The sequence below is a fragment of the Trachypithecus francoisi genome, unplaced genomic scaffold (assembly GCF_009764315.1).
Source record: "Trachypithecus francoisi isolate TF-2019V2 unplaced genomic scaffold, Tfra_2.0 Lachesis_group7, whole genome shotgun sequence".
NCBI classification, from domain to species: Eukaryota; Metazoa; Chordata; class Mammalia; order Primates; family Cercopithecidae; genus Trachypithecus; species Trachypithecus francoisi.
In genome coordinates, this window is record NW_022681472.1 from 99,518,368 (window position 1) to 99,533,890 (window position 15,523).

Genomic DNA, 15,523 nt, shown 5'->3' on the forward strand with positions numbered 1-15,523 from the left:
ACGGGGAGCAGAGCACCCTGGGAGCCGTAGTCGCCGCGGGCGCGCGGGCGCAGAGCACTCTGGGAGCCGTAGTCGCCGCGGGCGCGCGGGCGCAGAGCACCCTGGGAGCCGTAGTCGCTCCCTGGGCCGGGGCTGCGGGCTGCAAGTGCGTGCAGCAGGAACGGACTTCGCATCGCCGCCGCGTGGTCCCGGGGTCCTGTCCGGGGTGCGCCAGGCCCCGGCTTCCTGGCCGCTGTGCGCCCGCCCCTCGTCCCACTTGTGTACACACGGGGTCTCGGCGACTCGCTCGGGGCAATCATTTAGGAAGCGCCTAGTGCACCACGGTCCAGCTGCCCAGGCCCGTGTCCGCGGCGGCTCGCGTTGCCAGCCACCCAGCGCGTTGGTTTCCGCGCGCGCAGCTTACGGTAACGTCCCTGGCGCGCTTGTGCTCCGCGAGCCCTCTGGTTACCCCGGCAGGAACCTGCTTTTCTTCACCTTGGGGGACGTCAGACAAGGGCCAGGTCATAAGACCAAGCTGGAGAAATGCACCAGGCCCTGCGTCACCAGGACGCCTGCCTTGCACGCGACTCCCAGGCTCTCCACCTCCCCGCCTGCAGAGCCCGGCGAGAGGAGGGCGAGGGCGAGGGCGCAGGCCCCTTAGTGGTGTCTCCTCGGCCCACCCACTCCCTCCACAAGGAGCTCCACTTCCCTCAACTCTCAGGGCCTCCCAGTTTCCAACCTGGGCCAGCCTCTCCAGGATGTCAGAAGTCTGGGGCGCTGGATTGCCGGGACTCAAGAGGCTTCTGTGCATTTGCACAGCCTGTGCAACCGCCCTGTTGTTGTTTGTTGTTATTTTTTCTTTTTTTTTTTTTGAGACACAGTCTCGCTGTGTCGCCAGGCTGGAGTACAGTAACGTGATCTCAGCTCCCTGCAATCTCCGCCTCACGGGTTCAAGCGATTCTCCTGCCTCAGCCTCCCGACTAGCTGGGACTACAGGTGCGTGCCACCACACCCAGCTAATTTTTGTGTTTTTAGTAGAGACGAGCTTTCACCATGTTGGCCAGGCTGGTCTCCATCTCCTGACCTCGTGATCCGCCCACCTCGGCCTCCCAAAGTGCTGGGATTACAAGTGCAAGCCACCATGCCCCGCCTGCTGTTATTTTTTCTAAAGACCAGGGTCTCACTATTCTGCCCAGGCTGGTCTTGAACTCCTGGCCTCAAGCAATCCTCCCACCTCAGCCTCTGAAGGTGCTGGGATTACAGGTATGAGCCACCAGCCCAGCCACCTTGTATGTTAAATTAAGCAACTACTCAACTGCAACAGCCACAGGTGTGGCCCACCTTGGCTTGGTGTGCATATTGCACAGGCATGGAGTGAGAACATCCTGGATCTCAGGATGCCGGGGTTCTCTGAGGACTCCGACTCTAGAAACACCTCTATTCCTCTGGGGTGAGCAGGGGCAAACAGGTGCTTCTCCTGAGGTGGGGTCCTCTCCTGTGGACTGGTCAGTCTCCCCTCTGAGCTCCATCCTGTTCCACCAGCTCCACCAACAGTGGTCAACAGGGCTGCCCCCTTGGTTGCCCCCCTGGTGACATGTTCTGTCACCACAGGCCACTGTGGGTTGCTGCCAGCCAGATATCAGGCAGGCTGGAGCTACCTGGCAGATGCCCTTTGTGTAGCTTGCTGAGTGGGGCCGCCCTCACTGAGCCTGAGAGCCCCTCACACATTGGCCTTGGTCAGTCAGGACCAGCCCCGTCTCCTACCCAGTCTCCCAGAACATTCATCTATTGACCACAGTCACTGGCAGACACACTCTGTGGCCAGGCAGGCCCAGACCTGTCTGAGTATGGACTGACACCAAGCTCAGAGAGGTCTGGACCTGGCCAGAGTGCCTCATGCTAGGCAGAGGAGATCAACGGCTCAACCTGTGTTGGCATTCCAACTCAAAGCTGGCAAGTGGCCACAGAAGAAAGACAATAGGAGGGTGGACTGGACCACCAGGAAGGATGGGTCGGGCCTGGTGAGCAGAGCCAGGCTTGGAGCCAACAGGAAAGCACTGGCTGTGGACGCACCATTAAGGAAGGGCTTTGCCACCCGGGGTGGGGGCGGGGCGGGGCAGCAGCTCCAGAGACGGATGAAGCCCTGCCCAGACAGGCCCTGTACCCTGGGACCTAGGGTGAGGGGAATGGTCAGGGTAGGTGAGGTTGGTTGGGGACAAGGGTGTGTATGGCCAGGTCATCGAGGAAAGCATGGTGCAGATCACCCTGCTGGGGGCAGCAACAAATGAGGGGGCCCAAGCCTGAAGCGAGTTGCCTTGTAGGACTAGTGGAATAAGGGGCCGGAAGGGGGTTGGGGCCTCGGGCTGACCCAGGGCCTACGGGCCTGTGAGAAGCATAGGTCCCAGGAGAGTTCACAGCCAGTGGTGGTCTGTGGCCCATGCCACTCATTCAGAAGGGAAAGTTGTATCCGTGGCTGGGAGGTACCAGGGAGAGCTCATCCCAGGCCTCAGGGAGGCCACCTCCATCCTTCCACCTGCTCTACGCATCAGAATCCTGGAGAAGTAGAAACAGTCACTCACTGTTGGAGTCCTTCAGAAGGAATGAGACTATGAACCTTCCTCCCGGCCATTGCTGCCTGCCATTGTCATGGCAGGCAGCACCCAAAGAGAGCACCCACCTGCACCACAGCCACTCCAAGTGGCAGGCACACAGGCCATGACATGCTGCAGACCTGGTTCTCCTGCTCTCCATCCCAAGGGAGTCTGGGCAGGTCTGTCCCCTGTCCCTGCCAGGGTGTGGGCAGCTTTGCTGGCCTTGGACCTAGGACTGACCTGGTTTGAATGTATGTGCCCGAAGACTTTGGGCCTCTCAGCTCATGCCTGCCTACCTGGTTACCAGGGGCCATTACCTGTCCCTTATCTCCTCCACTACTCATTCTGTCTAGAGCCCTTGGGCAATGGTTGCAGAAGCCTCTCTTCCCCTGGGCACCTCCTCCCTGGAACTGGTCCAACCCAGCTATCCATGGAGGCCTCCTCAGACACTGGGGGAGCACATCTAGGAAGCCTGGGGGTCAGAATGTGGGCAGCCGGCCACAGGAAAAGGGGCAGACCTGGAACTCCCCACTGTCCCCATTTCCTGCAACAGCATCTCAGAGGGCTTGAGGTGGCTGTCAGGCCTTCCATCACAGCATAAAACTCCTTCAGGGAGAGAAAAGTGAAGGCACCCAGGCCGGGGAACGGCAGCTCCTACTGTACCTACTCTCCCTACTCTGTCCAGCCGTGGGCTGGGCCTGACTTTAGACTGGAGCTCCATAGTGCTCTTGTTCCTGGTGCAGAGCAGATCCACTTACCCCAGGGGAAATGCCAACTACTTTGCCTTCAGACCTGATGCTCCCGTGGTTGGGCCTGCCAAGCCTGCCCTCCCCAGTGGAAGAAAGGGCCCTCTTACAAACAGCCTCAGCCTGACCCTTGCAGTACCAGCCTCTGAGGTGCTGCCAGACTCGGAAGACCCTCCCAAGCACCCCAACAGCGTGCCCAGCCCAGGACACATCAGCCCGACACTCCAGATTCTATCAAGAGTGGCATTTATTCTCCTTGTGGAGGTGCGGCGCTCCGGGGAGCTGGTGCTATTGTGCTTAGGAAGGAGGTCTGTCCGTCCGTCCGTCTGTCCGGCCGGCCTGGCCCCAAATGGGGGCGGAAGAGGGGCACGGCCCGAGTAAAAATCCCGGCCTATTCCGGGTGGGAATATGTACAAGGCGGCGGGGCGCAGGCGGGGGTGGGGGCGGGCGGGCCGGCGGCCGCAGCCCCCACCCGAGGGCCCCCGCACCTCGGGCCCTACTTGTAGAATCAGTACAAAATAGGTGCTACCTAAACGTTCCTTCTACCTGAATTCGCTAAGTCGGTTATTGTGCTGCTTAGTTATGGGGGCGGGAGGGGGCCCATGGCTTTCCACGGCGGTGGGGTGTAGGGGGAAGCAGGAGACCCTGATGGGCCCACAGCCCTCCAGCTTTCTCCTTAGGTAGGTAGACAGGAGTATGGGGTGGGGTGGGATGGGGGCGCCTGTGTGTGCGTGTGCATGCGGCACAGGTGGGGAGGCCCCAGCTTGGGAGCTGTGCAGGCACCACGCCTGGTTGGGTAGGGTATTTGGATGTGGGCACTGCTATGCAGAGCGGCGGGTCATCCCTGTGGAGGCAGCCACGCTTGCTGCTGGGGGTGAGGCTGGCCACACCATAGGCTGCAGTTGGCACCTTCTTCTCCAGCCATGGCTCTGCCCCTGGCTGGACATGGCAGATGTGTGTTTGCCAGAGGATCAGAGAAGTGGCCACCTGTGTGGGGGCCCAGGAGCCCTGGATCTGTTCCCCTCAGCTGGAGCCAAAAGGCCTAAGTCAAAGGTAGAGCCCAGTTGTGCCCAGCAGGGACTGGTTGAGGTGGGGAGGAGTGTGGGGGGCATCTGAGCCTAGGGAACTGGTCTCTCTGCATCTGTCATTCTTCCCTGGCCCACCCAAGCCGGTTGGACCCCTGTCCTGCAAACACACCTCCCAGCAGGCGGCTGCGTTCCTGGCGGACTCAGCAATTGGCCTGGCACATAGTAGGTGCTCAATGAACGGTCAGTGAATGATTAATGACTGAAGGAGGGGTCTTGGGTGCAGCCACCCCACCCCCGCCCATGAACCATTACAGCTGCCGGGCTCTGCCGTGGGGGTCGGGGAGGGGTGGGGAGAAAGTCTGCGCGGCCGGCTCCGCGCATCGTCCCTGATCTAGGGGCCTATGGGGTGGGTAGGGTGAGGGGATACCTGATTCTCAGTAACTCTAGAGGCGGCGGCAGCTTCGCATGCAGTGCGCATTATTGCTCTATAGTCGGCAACGGACTACCTAAGAGGGAGGGGGAGCGGGCAGCCCCGGGTAGGGTCGGGAGGAGGGGGTGGGGCTGCATGCAGTGACGTCACAAAGGCGGCGGCCAATGGGGCGGGCCCTTGGGGCGGGGTCGCCGCCGAGGCTTTGGCATAGACGGGCGAAAGTTGGCAACCGAGTGGGGGCGGGGCCTGGGTCTCAGGGGAGGGGCCTGCCTCGGAGAGACGGGGCCTGAGGCTCCCTAGAGGCTCCCAGCTAGGGGCGGGCCTCGGGGCGTGGAAAGTAATCCCGGACATTCCAAGCCCCCGGCGTCGGCGGGCAAGATGGGGGTTCAGCGCTCCCTCCCTGACCCGAGTGCAATCCGTTCAGAAGTAAAACGTACAAATACAGAAAGAAAGAAACCCGACGCGTCCGCAACCCCCCCAGGGGGCTTTACCCGCAAAGCGAAGACAGAGGTGTGTAGAGGGCAGCGCCCAGGCCTGCCTGCCGGCCCCGGGAATCCGTCCTCCAACACGAATGCCCGGGGTACGGGGGTGTGGGGGCCCGGGGCAGGGCGGAAGCGGGGTCTGAGGAGGTCGGATAAGTCCATGCGATTCGATATGTGTCATTATTATTCGATATGGAGGACAGAGCCCGGGAAGCTGGGCTGGAAGAATTCGGATTTGGCAGAGGATGCGAGGCGAGGGTAGGAGGGCGGCTCCGACTGAGGCCCCAGAAGCAGCCCGAGGGAGGAGGTGCCGCCGTCCGCCCCTCTCCCCGACCCCCAACTCGTCTAACACTCCCGGGAGTTCCGCGAAGACTGCGAGCCAGGGGCGTCCCTACAGGCCCGCCCGCTCCTGCTCCGCCCCGGCCTGCTGCCGGGGAGGGGCCGGCTCCCTGGACGTCTGGGCCGCAGGCCTGGCGCTAGAAGGCTTGGGAAGGGGTGGGGAAGACCTGAGTCCCTGCGACGCGATCCAGGGGCGCAGAGGCGGGAGAAGGAGGGCGCTCCCTACCTCACTTCACCCCCGTCTTCAGAGACCCAACTCGGAGATGAGGTTCGGTTCTAGGTCTCGTCGACCCTATTGCTGGGAGAAAGCCGGGGGCACCCTGGAGGGGAGGGGAGGGGGCTCGGGGTGGGTCTCCCCTCGGGACCCTATTGCTTGAAAGGGCCGGCAAGGCCCCTGGCGGGCGGGGCGGGGTTGGACCGGGCCCCCCTCCCCCTATTGCTGTGAGGAGGGGCCCGCCCTCCGGCCCCTCCACCCGGACGCCAGCGAAGACTTCCCTGGGGGGCCGTATTGCTGAGAGCCGACCTGGCTGGGGGAGGCCCCGCCGCCCTAGGCCTGCACAGGGCTGAGCTGTGGCGGCGCAGGAGCCGCGGGGCCGCCGGCGCCGCCCTTGAAGCAGGCCGACTCGTAGTGCTTGTTGAGATAGGACTTGAGCGCGAAGCTCTTCTTGCAGCGCTTGCACTGGAAGTGCTTGAAGGCCGAATGCGTCTGCATGTGCGCGCGCAGGTTGGAGCGGTCGGCGAAGGCCTTGCCGCAGTGCGCGCAGCCGAAGGGTTTCTCGCCGGTGTGCGAGCGCATGTGGCCCTGAAGCAGCCAGGGCCGCGAGAAGGCTTTGCCGCACACGCCGCACTTGTGGCGCAGGTCGTGCGTGAGCAGGTGCATGGCCATGGCCGGCATGGACACGTACACCTTGCCGCACGTCGGGCAGCGCCGCGCCAGCTGGCTGTCCAGGCTGCGGTGCGTCTGCTTGTGGCGGCTCAGGTTCGACGATGTGGCGTATGTTTTGCCGCACTCGCCGCACGCGTGCCGGCCGCCAGCACCTGCGGCCCCTGGCCCCGCGCGCGCCTCGGTGCCTGCCCCCGCGCGCGTGCCGCCCCGGCCCCCCGACCCGGATCCCAAGCTGCGCCCGCCCGCCCCGCCCCCGCCTCCGGCGTCGCCGTCGGGGGCCGCCGCCGAGGCTGTGGAGGGAGCGGCGGCAGAGCCGGCATTGGAAGCCTTACGCCGCGAGCGCCCGTCGGTGATGAAGAAGGCGTCTGCCGCATAGCCCTCGCTGACGGCCGCGTCACCGTTGATGTAGCCGCCCGCAGCGGTGGCCAGCTCCGGGCGCGGGGTGGGTGGCGGCGCTGACCCTGCAGCCGCTGGACCCAGCTCTCCACGCACGGCTGCTGCGTACATGGGCTCCGGCGACGGCCCTTTGAGCAGCGCAGCCTCGGCGTCGCCATCGTAGACGGACGAGGGCCCCACGTAGTCGCTGAGGTACCCTGCGGGCCGAGGCGGACGGACAGCAGGAGGGGAATGGTGCGGCGGCAGGACACACACAGGGGGTGGGGCGCGGGGACAGCAGAAGCGGACCGGGAGACCCAGGTCCGGGAGAGAGGCGAACAGGGAGGAGGACAAAGGAGAGGGGGCCGAGGGACCGCGGGGCAGGGAGGATGGAGACAGCAGGGAGGGGAAGAGAGGGGAGGAGAGGATGAGACACGGCCGGGCCAGGCTCCGCCCCCGCCGCCCCACCCTCGCGGAGAGGAGGAGAGAGGCGCGTCTTCGGGCGCGGCTGCCCCCCTTCCACGGAGCCTCAAGGTCAGGGGGGAGGGGCGGCGCTTCCCTCTCTCTCCTCCCCCACCCTCTCTCCCCTCCCCCTCGGGTTCTCCCCACTTCAGCAGTTTTCCCTGATTATGCAACACACTGCAGACCCGCGGCGCACAAAGCCAGGACCGCCGGCCCAGGGACCCCGTCTGTCCCGCCTCTCCGGGGTCCTGGCCGGCTCTCCTCCTGGCCTGCAGAACGTGCGCTCCATTTTGATGTTGACCCTCTCTGGCCGTCTAGTTCTTGGAGGAACCTGAAGACGTCTCCCTCCTCCAGTTCCTCCGGCCTCACCAGCACCTCCCTCAGCTCTCCTGCTACCCACTGGAGTTGACCCTGCCCTTGCTGCTCCTCCATGCACTCTGCTTCTCCCCCCAACTCCCTCTCACCATCCTGCACCCTTGGGTCCTCCACTGTTCAACATTGCCCTCTCCCGCTCACACCCTAACCCCTTTCAGGGCCTTCCGAAGCCCCTGAATGGTGCAGAGAGGGCCAGGGCGCCCACCTTCACAGGGACGAACTGGAGGAGGCAGCTCACTTATACCGGTAGCTGCAGTTGCTCCCCAGGCACAAGATGGATCTCATAACCTCAAAGTCACAAATGCACGCCCCTCGCGATGCTCTGGCTCCTTCAGGGCTACACCCAGTCTCCCAGCATCATCAGCCCTCGTGTGCCATCACAGGGTGGGCTGCACACTGATCTGCCGAACTCACCACCTCCTCACTCACGCAGGGTCACACATGCAGTCACCCCGGACACACTCTCAGTCACATGGTGCACAACGGCCTCGGAGTCACATGGTCCCATGTAGTGGCACACAGGCGAGCACACACACACACAGGGTCACACACAAGCGCACACGGTCACATGGCCACACACAGTCACATGGACCCACACAGGCTCACACTCCTGCAGGTCACACTTGCTCTGCCACCCCACGCTGCTGGCACTCCCGACCCCTCTCTTGCATGCTGACAGTTGTCCTTGAACTTGGGCACCCTTACACAAAGAGCCTCCCCCTGCCTCCCACACCTTGGGCTCCCTTGCTCACAGCCTCCTCCCTGCTTCCTCTCCCTGACCCAGGCTTCAGGGAAGAGACTGCTGCTGCCTCTGCTGGTCCTTCTGCTCTGACAGGTGGGCGGCCCAGTTGGACCCCCTGCCTACTCCCTGGAGCTCCCTGCATTCCCCAGCTAACCCTAGTAGGTGTCCTGGTGCAGCCAAGGAAGAGGAGAGGGTGGCAAGGCGGCCCTGGTCTCTGAGTGTAGGTCTGTGTGTGCCGGCATGGCTGGGTCCCGTCATGGCAGTGTCCATGCAGCTCTGTCTGTCCCAGCATGGGTCAGGGTGTGGGTCCATGTGTGCGTTCGAGTACCTCAGTTCCCCCTCTTCCCCACCCTCTGTCCAGCGTCGACACTCTCCCTGCCAGCCTTGGCCTCTGCTTTCCCTTTCCTCCCCTCTACTGTCCAGGCTCCAGCCACAGACTCTTGCCCTTTCTGGTTCCCTTCAGTCTGTTTCCCCGGGCCCTGGCCTCCGCCCCCACACTCTGGTCCTTCACCGCTTCCAGCAAAGCCCCAGGCCCCGCGCCCCGGTCTCAGACCAGCGCTCACCTTTATCGTGCAGTGGCGCGCCGAGGTCGCTGCGGGCGCGTCCGTAGGCGCTCTCCAGGTCGGCCGAAGAGAACGCGTCAAGTTTGACCTTCTTGACCAGGAAGGACCTGGGCATGATTCCTGCGGGGCTCCGGCGCTGTGGGCCTGCGGAGCCGGGGCTTGGGGGGGCTGCGGCGGCAGGGCCCCGTCACCATCCGAGGAGCGGCGGAGGCAGCGCGGGTCCCCACTCTGGCCTTTGGATGCTGCCGCGCGAGTGGTGTCCTCTCTCCTTGCTGCCCTGCGTCTCCGCCGTTGCCCCTTCGGATCCCTCTTCTTCCTCCTTCCTTCAATCCTTCCTTCCTTCCTTCCTTCAATCCTTCCTTCCTTCCTTCTCTCCTCTCCTCTCCTCTCCTCTTCCTTCCTTCCCTCCTCTGGTCCCGGCTTCCCAGCCCGCAGTGCCGCCCCTGGACAGGCGGGGGAGGAGGCTGGGGGGGCGGAGAGGGGGGGAGCGGCTCCGTCCCGGGCCTGGAGGCTGCGAGTGGGTGCAGGGCTGGCCCGGCTCCGTGGCCCCTTCCCCTCCCCCCCTCCCGCCGCCGCGGCGGAGCCTCAGTCAGCGGCCCCCCATGCCCCCGGGGGCGGCGGCGCCGGGCCCGGAGAACGCGGCGGCAGCGGCAGCGCCGGCAGCTTCAGCACCGCGGCCAGCGCCGGCCTGGGCAGCACCGCGGCCAGCGCCCGGGCGCGCTCAACCGGCACGGGCGGAGAGGGGCGGTCCGCGGGGGTTTGGTCGCCGGGCAGGGGTCCTCGGCGGGGGTCTCTGGGAGGCTTGCTTTATTGTTCTGCAGCCGGAGCGAGCGGCAGTGGCGGCGGCGGCGGCGGCGGCGGCGGGCGGGGGGCGGGGGTCCTGGGGGGAGGGGTGCGCAGGGAGGGCGGGCCGAGGGAGGGAGGGAGGGAGGGACAGGGGCTCCGGGGGCGGGGCTCGGCGCTCGGACTGCTCCTGGGCCCGGCCTCCAGAGCCCGCAGCCGCCTCTGCCTGCGGCCCGGCCCAGCCTCTGGCTTTTAAAGCCCAGGAGTTGGGGGAGGGGGAGAGAGGTGGGGGAGAGGCCGGCGGAAATGGCTGCGCTGGGCCGAGCCCCGGCCTGGGTCTCCTGGGAGGGGTCCCGGGGATGCCTCAGCCTGCGCGTGTGGGGAATTCCCCCGCGCGGCTCAGGAAACCGCAGCCCGGCGGCCAGCAGCATTGTCGTGCGTGTGGGGAGAAATGGAGCCAGGCCTGGGACCCAAGCGCCCCTGACTCGGGGTCTTCTGAGGAGGAACGCAGGGCGGACCCCAGTCCCGCCGGCCTCGCTCGGGGCCTGGGGCGCGGGATCTGCGGGGGCGGGCGGGGGAGGCGGGAGCCGAAGGAGCGAGTGCTGAGGCAGCGAAAGCGCAGCGCGCGCCCTGTGCCGCAGTGGCTCCCGCCGCTCGGTCACCCCGGCTGACCCCGTGCCGGCTGGAGGGGCCTCCCCGCCCCCGCCTCTCTCCCCCCGGGCGGGTGTGCGGCGCAGCGGCGTCGCTGCGAGCCGGAGTGGAGCTGGAGAGGGGCTGCCACGACCCTGCTCCAGAAATTCTGCTGCTTTGGGGGTTTTCCGCCCTTCCGCTCGACTGCAGCTCCCCACGGCAGCCCCGCAACCAGGCGGATAACCCTTCCCTCGGCCGCCCGCCCAGTGTTTGCAGCCCCCATGACGTCAGGCTCAGCGGCCAATGGCGGGGCGCCGGGAGCGGGGGCTCCGGGGTTCCGGACCGCACAATGGCCGCGCGCGGGTGCCTATGTCCCCAGTTTAGGGCCTGGCTCCGCCATTGTCCCCTCACCCGCCCCGCCCGGTGGTCCGGGTCTACGGGCTCCGAGCGCGCTCCCGCACGCCCCGCTGCCGCTGGGGACCAAGGTCGCGGGGGCGGCCCTGGGGAGCGTCCGGGCGCGGGTGTGCCGGGAGCGCGTGCAATACTGGAGCGCGCTCGTTGCGGCGCGCAGTGACCTTGCGCGGGGCGGACCCGCGGACAGCGGCTGGGAGCGCGCGGCGGGCTGGCCCGGGGGAAGACGGCCTGCGGGGGCGCGCTGCACTTGCTGAGCTCAGCGCCCCGCCCCCGGCCGCCCGGCCCAGCGCTGAGCCCGGGTGGGTGTGACCCGGCCCGCCCGCGCGGGGGGTGCGGTGGAGACCACGGACCCGCTTTGTGCCAGCCGCCCCGGCCCCGGCAGCGGCGGGACATTCATCTTGCGTGGCAGGCCCTCCCGAGGGGTGGGGGCGGGGAGCGGCCGCCCCCTTATCGCTGAGCGGCAGCCGGCTAGGCTCGCGGTGGGGGCAGGGGCGGGATCCCCCTCCGCGGAGCCGCGCGGGTCCTGGCTCCCTCCCAGGGGGGGGCCAGGCCAAGGCACAGCCGGAGGCGCGGGGCCAATTAACATTTTGATTGCTGGACTGGGGGGCCATCTGGACCCAGGCCTAATTACCCGGCACACCCTCGGGGCGCCGGCGGGAAGTGTCAGGCGCGATCCCCTCATCACCCAGCGCTCACCGCCTTCTCCTGGACCCTGTCCCTGCCCTCAACTCTGTCCTTCGACTCCATCCCTGGCCTCCTCCGCACGTCCTAGTATTCTTGCCTCTCTGTCCCCACACTCCGGGCCCTCCGACCCCCAACTCTGTCCCCTTCCCCCATTCTTCCGTTCGTCTGCCCTGTCCCCCCATCCCTGTTTCTCTCCTCTGCCCCTCCCACTTCATCCCTTCTCCCCGCGCCATTCCTGTCGTCCTGCTCTCACCCCTTTTCCCTGTCCCTCCATCCACCCTCTCAGCCCCTTCCACTCCTGCCTCTGTGCACATACCTGCCTCTCTCTGTCAAGCTCCTCGCCCCCTTGGCCCCCAGCCCCCTTGACGGAAGAGGCATCAGAGCGGGACACATGTGTCCCGCGGCCAGGCGCTCCCGCGGGAACCATTGGGGCGGCCCTTGCCCCCGCTCAGGTGGAGCCCGCAGCCTCCCGGGACCCCTGGCGGGGAGGGACAGCTGGGTCCAGGCCTTGGCCATCAGTCTGAACCGACCCGGGTGCGGAGCGCACATGCGACCCGGGCGCAATTACTTGGGCTTCCTCACCCCACCCCCCCAAATATCCTGACTCCCCCTTCCCCCTCTCCCCCAGCATCAGGAGGTCGCTGTGGTGCCCCAGTCCTGGGTCCCAGCTAGGAGAGGCTGGAGGAGGACAGTGGACGATTCTCACGCTTTGGAAAAGTGTCAGTCGTCCTGCATGGGAGGCCTCCCCGAGTCTCTTACTGAGAGCTGCGGCCTTGGGAGGCTCTGTTGCAGGAGAGGAGAGGGTCAGGGTCCCCAGCCAATTAAAGTCCTGGTACCCCTAGCCACTCTCTGCAGAGCCCCTCTTGGGGAGTCTCTTCCTGCCGCCCTGATGCAAGCCCCAGCTCTGCCCCTTGTCCCTTCAGGTGGGTGCAGTGTTGGCTCTGAACCCTCTGTGCCCTCTGCTGCTGGCCGCACCTCTCCCTGCCCCTCCCAGGCCCCATGTTGTGGAAACATCAACCATAAGGGTTAGGTGTCCCCACTCTTTTGTCTCCAGCACCCCACCCTCAGCAAAGCCAGAACCCCTGGTGTGCCCACCCTCAGATCCTGCAGTTGCATTCTCACCCACCCCTGCCCTATTGAGGTTCCAACCCAGGAAATCAGTGGACAGCCCAGATCCGAGGGTCCACCCTGCTGGACGGAAATGATGGGCAGAGAATAGGGTGTTGAATGGAAGTGAGAGGTATGGGCTGCAGTTACTGGTGGTGATGGAGCACAGTTGGTCAGAAGATGAGGACACTGACTTGGAGAAGAGGCCAAGGCTCGGAGGGGACAGGCAGTCTGCGGCGGTTCATCCACAAGAACATTAGACCACCAGGAATTCGGGCGGCGATGGGCAGGGTCGAAGCCACAGTGAGAGCTGCTGCTGGGTGGTTGGTGGCCGATGACATGTGCTCCAGCTGTGACGCTCAAGGAGAGGAGGGAATTGGGGTCTACAGGCCTCAGCCAGGAGCACAGGAGTGTTTGGGAGATAGAGAAAGCAGTCCCCAGAGAGGGCTGTGGGGAGGGACAGCATGGAAGGAGGGCCCTCAGCAGGGAGGATGCAGGGTCACTGGGGTCGGAGCCCCTGGGGAGGGTTTTAGGATGAGGGGGGTCTGTATTCCAAAATGGTTCTGGTAGGGTTGTGGGGGAGGCATGGGGACAAAGGCATGAGGAGTGGCCCAGAAAAGCCCGAGGGCAGACTTGGTCCCTGCTGGGGCAGGAGCTTTGGAGGAGCCACAAGAGCAAGGTTGCTGCACAACACAACTATAAATGTGTGTCTGAAAAACAGAAGCAGAGGCCGGGCGCGATGGCTCAAGCCTGTAATCCCAGCACTTTGGGAGGCTGAGATGGGCGGATCACGAGGTCAGGAGATGGAGACCATCCTGGCTAACACGGTGAAACCCCGTCTCTACTAAAAAATACAAAAAACTAGCCGGGCGAGGTGGCGGGCGCCTGTAGTCCCAGCTACTCGGGAGGTTGAGGCAGGAGAATGGCGTGAATCCGGGAGGTGGAGCTTGCAGAGAGCTGAGATCCGGCCACTGCACTCCAGCCTGGGCAACAGAGCACGACTCTGTCTGAAAAAAAAAAAAGACCAGCCTATGGGCATCCTGCTTCCTCCCCGACTCCCTCATCATTTTCAAGCAAATCCCAGACGTCGCATCACAAACGCCATCTTTGGCGGGCCGCAGCGGCTCACACCTGTAATCCCAACACTCTGAGGGGCAAGGTGGGCGATCACTTGAAGTCAGGAGTTTGAGACCAGCCTGGCCAATGTGATGAAACTCTGTCTCTACTAAAAATACAAAAATTGACTGGGCATGGTGGCTCACACCTGTAATCTCAGCACTTTGGGAGGCCGAGGCGGGCGGATCACCTGAGGTCAGGGGTTCGAGACCAGCCTGGCCAACATGAAGAAACCCCATCTCTACTAAAAATACAAAAAAATTAGCCAGGTGTGGTGGCGCGTGCCTGTAATCCCAGCTACTTGGAAGGCTGAGGCAGGAGAATCGTTTGAACCCGAGTGGCGGAGGTTGTGGTGAGCTGAGACTGCACCACTGCACTTCAACCTGGGCAACAGAGCGAGATTCCACCTCAGCAACAACAGCAAATATATATACACAAAAATTAGCCAGGTGTAGCTGGGTGTGGTGGCTCACGCCTGCAATCCCAGCACGTTGGGAGGCCAAGGCGGGTGGATCACGAGGTCAGGAGTTCCAGACCAGCCTGGCTAACCCGGTGAAACCCTGTCTCTACTAAAAATACGAAAATTAGCCGGGCGTGGTGGCAGGTCCCTGTAATCCTAGCTACTTGGGAGGCTGAGGCAGAGAATTCCTTGAAATCAGGAGGCGGAGGTTGCAGTGAGCCGAGATTGCACCACTGCACTCCAGCCTGGGCGACAGAGCGGGACTCCATCTCAAGAAAAAAAACAAAAACCCACCCGTCCCATTTTTCTCTTGATAAACACATGAGCAGGGGTGGGGGTGCAGCTAAGGAGGTGCAGAGCTGGGTCTCAGGGACCTGCTCAGGCCCAGCCCAGCTTGAGCTGGGGGTGCCTGGAGACAGGATTGGACCCTGCCTCCTTCTTGCTTTCAGCAGGGCAACCCCTCAGTCTCCTGTGTCCTGCTGGCTGCATAGCAGAGAGGCCAGCAGCTCTGAAATGGTCCAAATCCCACCCCCTTCCAAGGGGTCCAACTGCCTGACCTGCTCAGACCTTCAGCTTCAGGCAGGGGTCGCTTAATTTCTCTAAACTGGAGATATAATTTTCATGGTGTAAAATACCTTAAATGTAGAATTCCATCAGTTTTTAAAACACATATTCTCTTGTAACCCATCACCTACAGAGACGCAGGATACTTCCATGCCCTACAGGATGGTCCTTTGGGGCAGGTGTAAAGTTGTAAAGGAGACATTGAGGAGAAGCTGGGGGAACCTGAGAGTGAGGCCTGGGAGGAGGCAGAGAAGGGGGATGTGGGGAGGGAAGAGGCAAGGGAGGAGAGGCAGAGGCGGAGGAGGCAACTCTGGAGGAGGGGGAGGAGAGGGCTTCCACCAGAGGGCAGCCCGGCCCCACCTAGGCACTGCAAGCACTCCTAGCAGCTGGGCTCACTTCTTTCCTAGCAGGGTGATATGGGGAGGGCTCTGGAAGTGGCTGGGGGGCACTGACCTGCCTGCACAGTGGAGGCCCAGTGTCGACGGCCTGGCAACCTCCTAATTCTTGATGCAGCATAAGCCTCCCCACCTTCACCTTCCTGGACCTCCCCATGGTGTGGCTTCCTGCTGTCCCAGCTGCTGGGAGTCTTGTCACCAGCAGCCTTGAGGGATGGCCCCAGCTGCAGAGCCCCTTGCCCAGGGCCACACCCTCCTAGGGGTGGCCACACCTGGTGACTGATGGAGACAGGACTGCAAAGGCCCCGGTATTCCTGCCTGAGGCAGGACAACTTCGATGGGCCATCTTGGCTCAGGCCTTTTGGGGACCAG

General features: G+C 64.2%; 1 protein-coding gene across 3 annotated transcripts; it reads right to left on the reverse strand.

The window, feature by feature from the left end:
* Positions 1 to 3,545: 3,545 nt before the first annotated feature.
* On the reverse strand, positions 3,546 to 9,586 carry SCRT1 (scratch family transcriptional repressor 1). Of its 3 annotated transcripts, none has more exons than XM_033203077.1 (2): positions 8,999 to 9,586; positions 3,546 to 7,074 (listed from the first exon to the last, which is right to left on the reverse strand). In XM_033203077.1, the coding sequence occupies exons 1-2, from the start codon at positions 9,111 to 9,113 to the stop codon at positions 6,143 to 6,145; spliced, it is 1,047 nt and encodes a 348-aa protein (XP_033058968.1). In that variant the 5' UTR covers positions 9,114 to 9,586; the 3' UTR covers positions 3,546 to 6,142. The 3 variants fall into 3 exon arrangements, with proteins under 3 accessions (XP_033058968.1, XP_033058969.1, XP_033058970.1); XM_033203078.1 differs by lacking the exon at positions 8,999 to 9,586 and adding an exon at positions 8,108 to 8,269; XM_033203079.1 differs by lacking the exon at positions 8,999 to 9,586 and adding an exon at positions 7,938 to 8,101.
* Between the last annotated feature and the right edge of the window lie 5,937 nt (positions 9,587 to 15,523).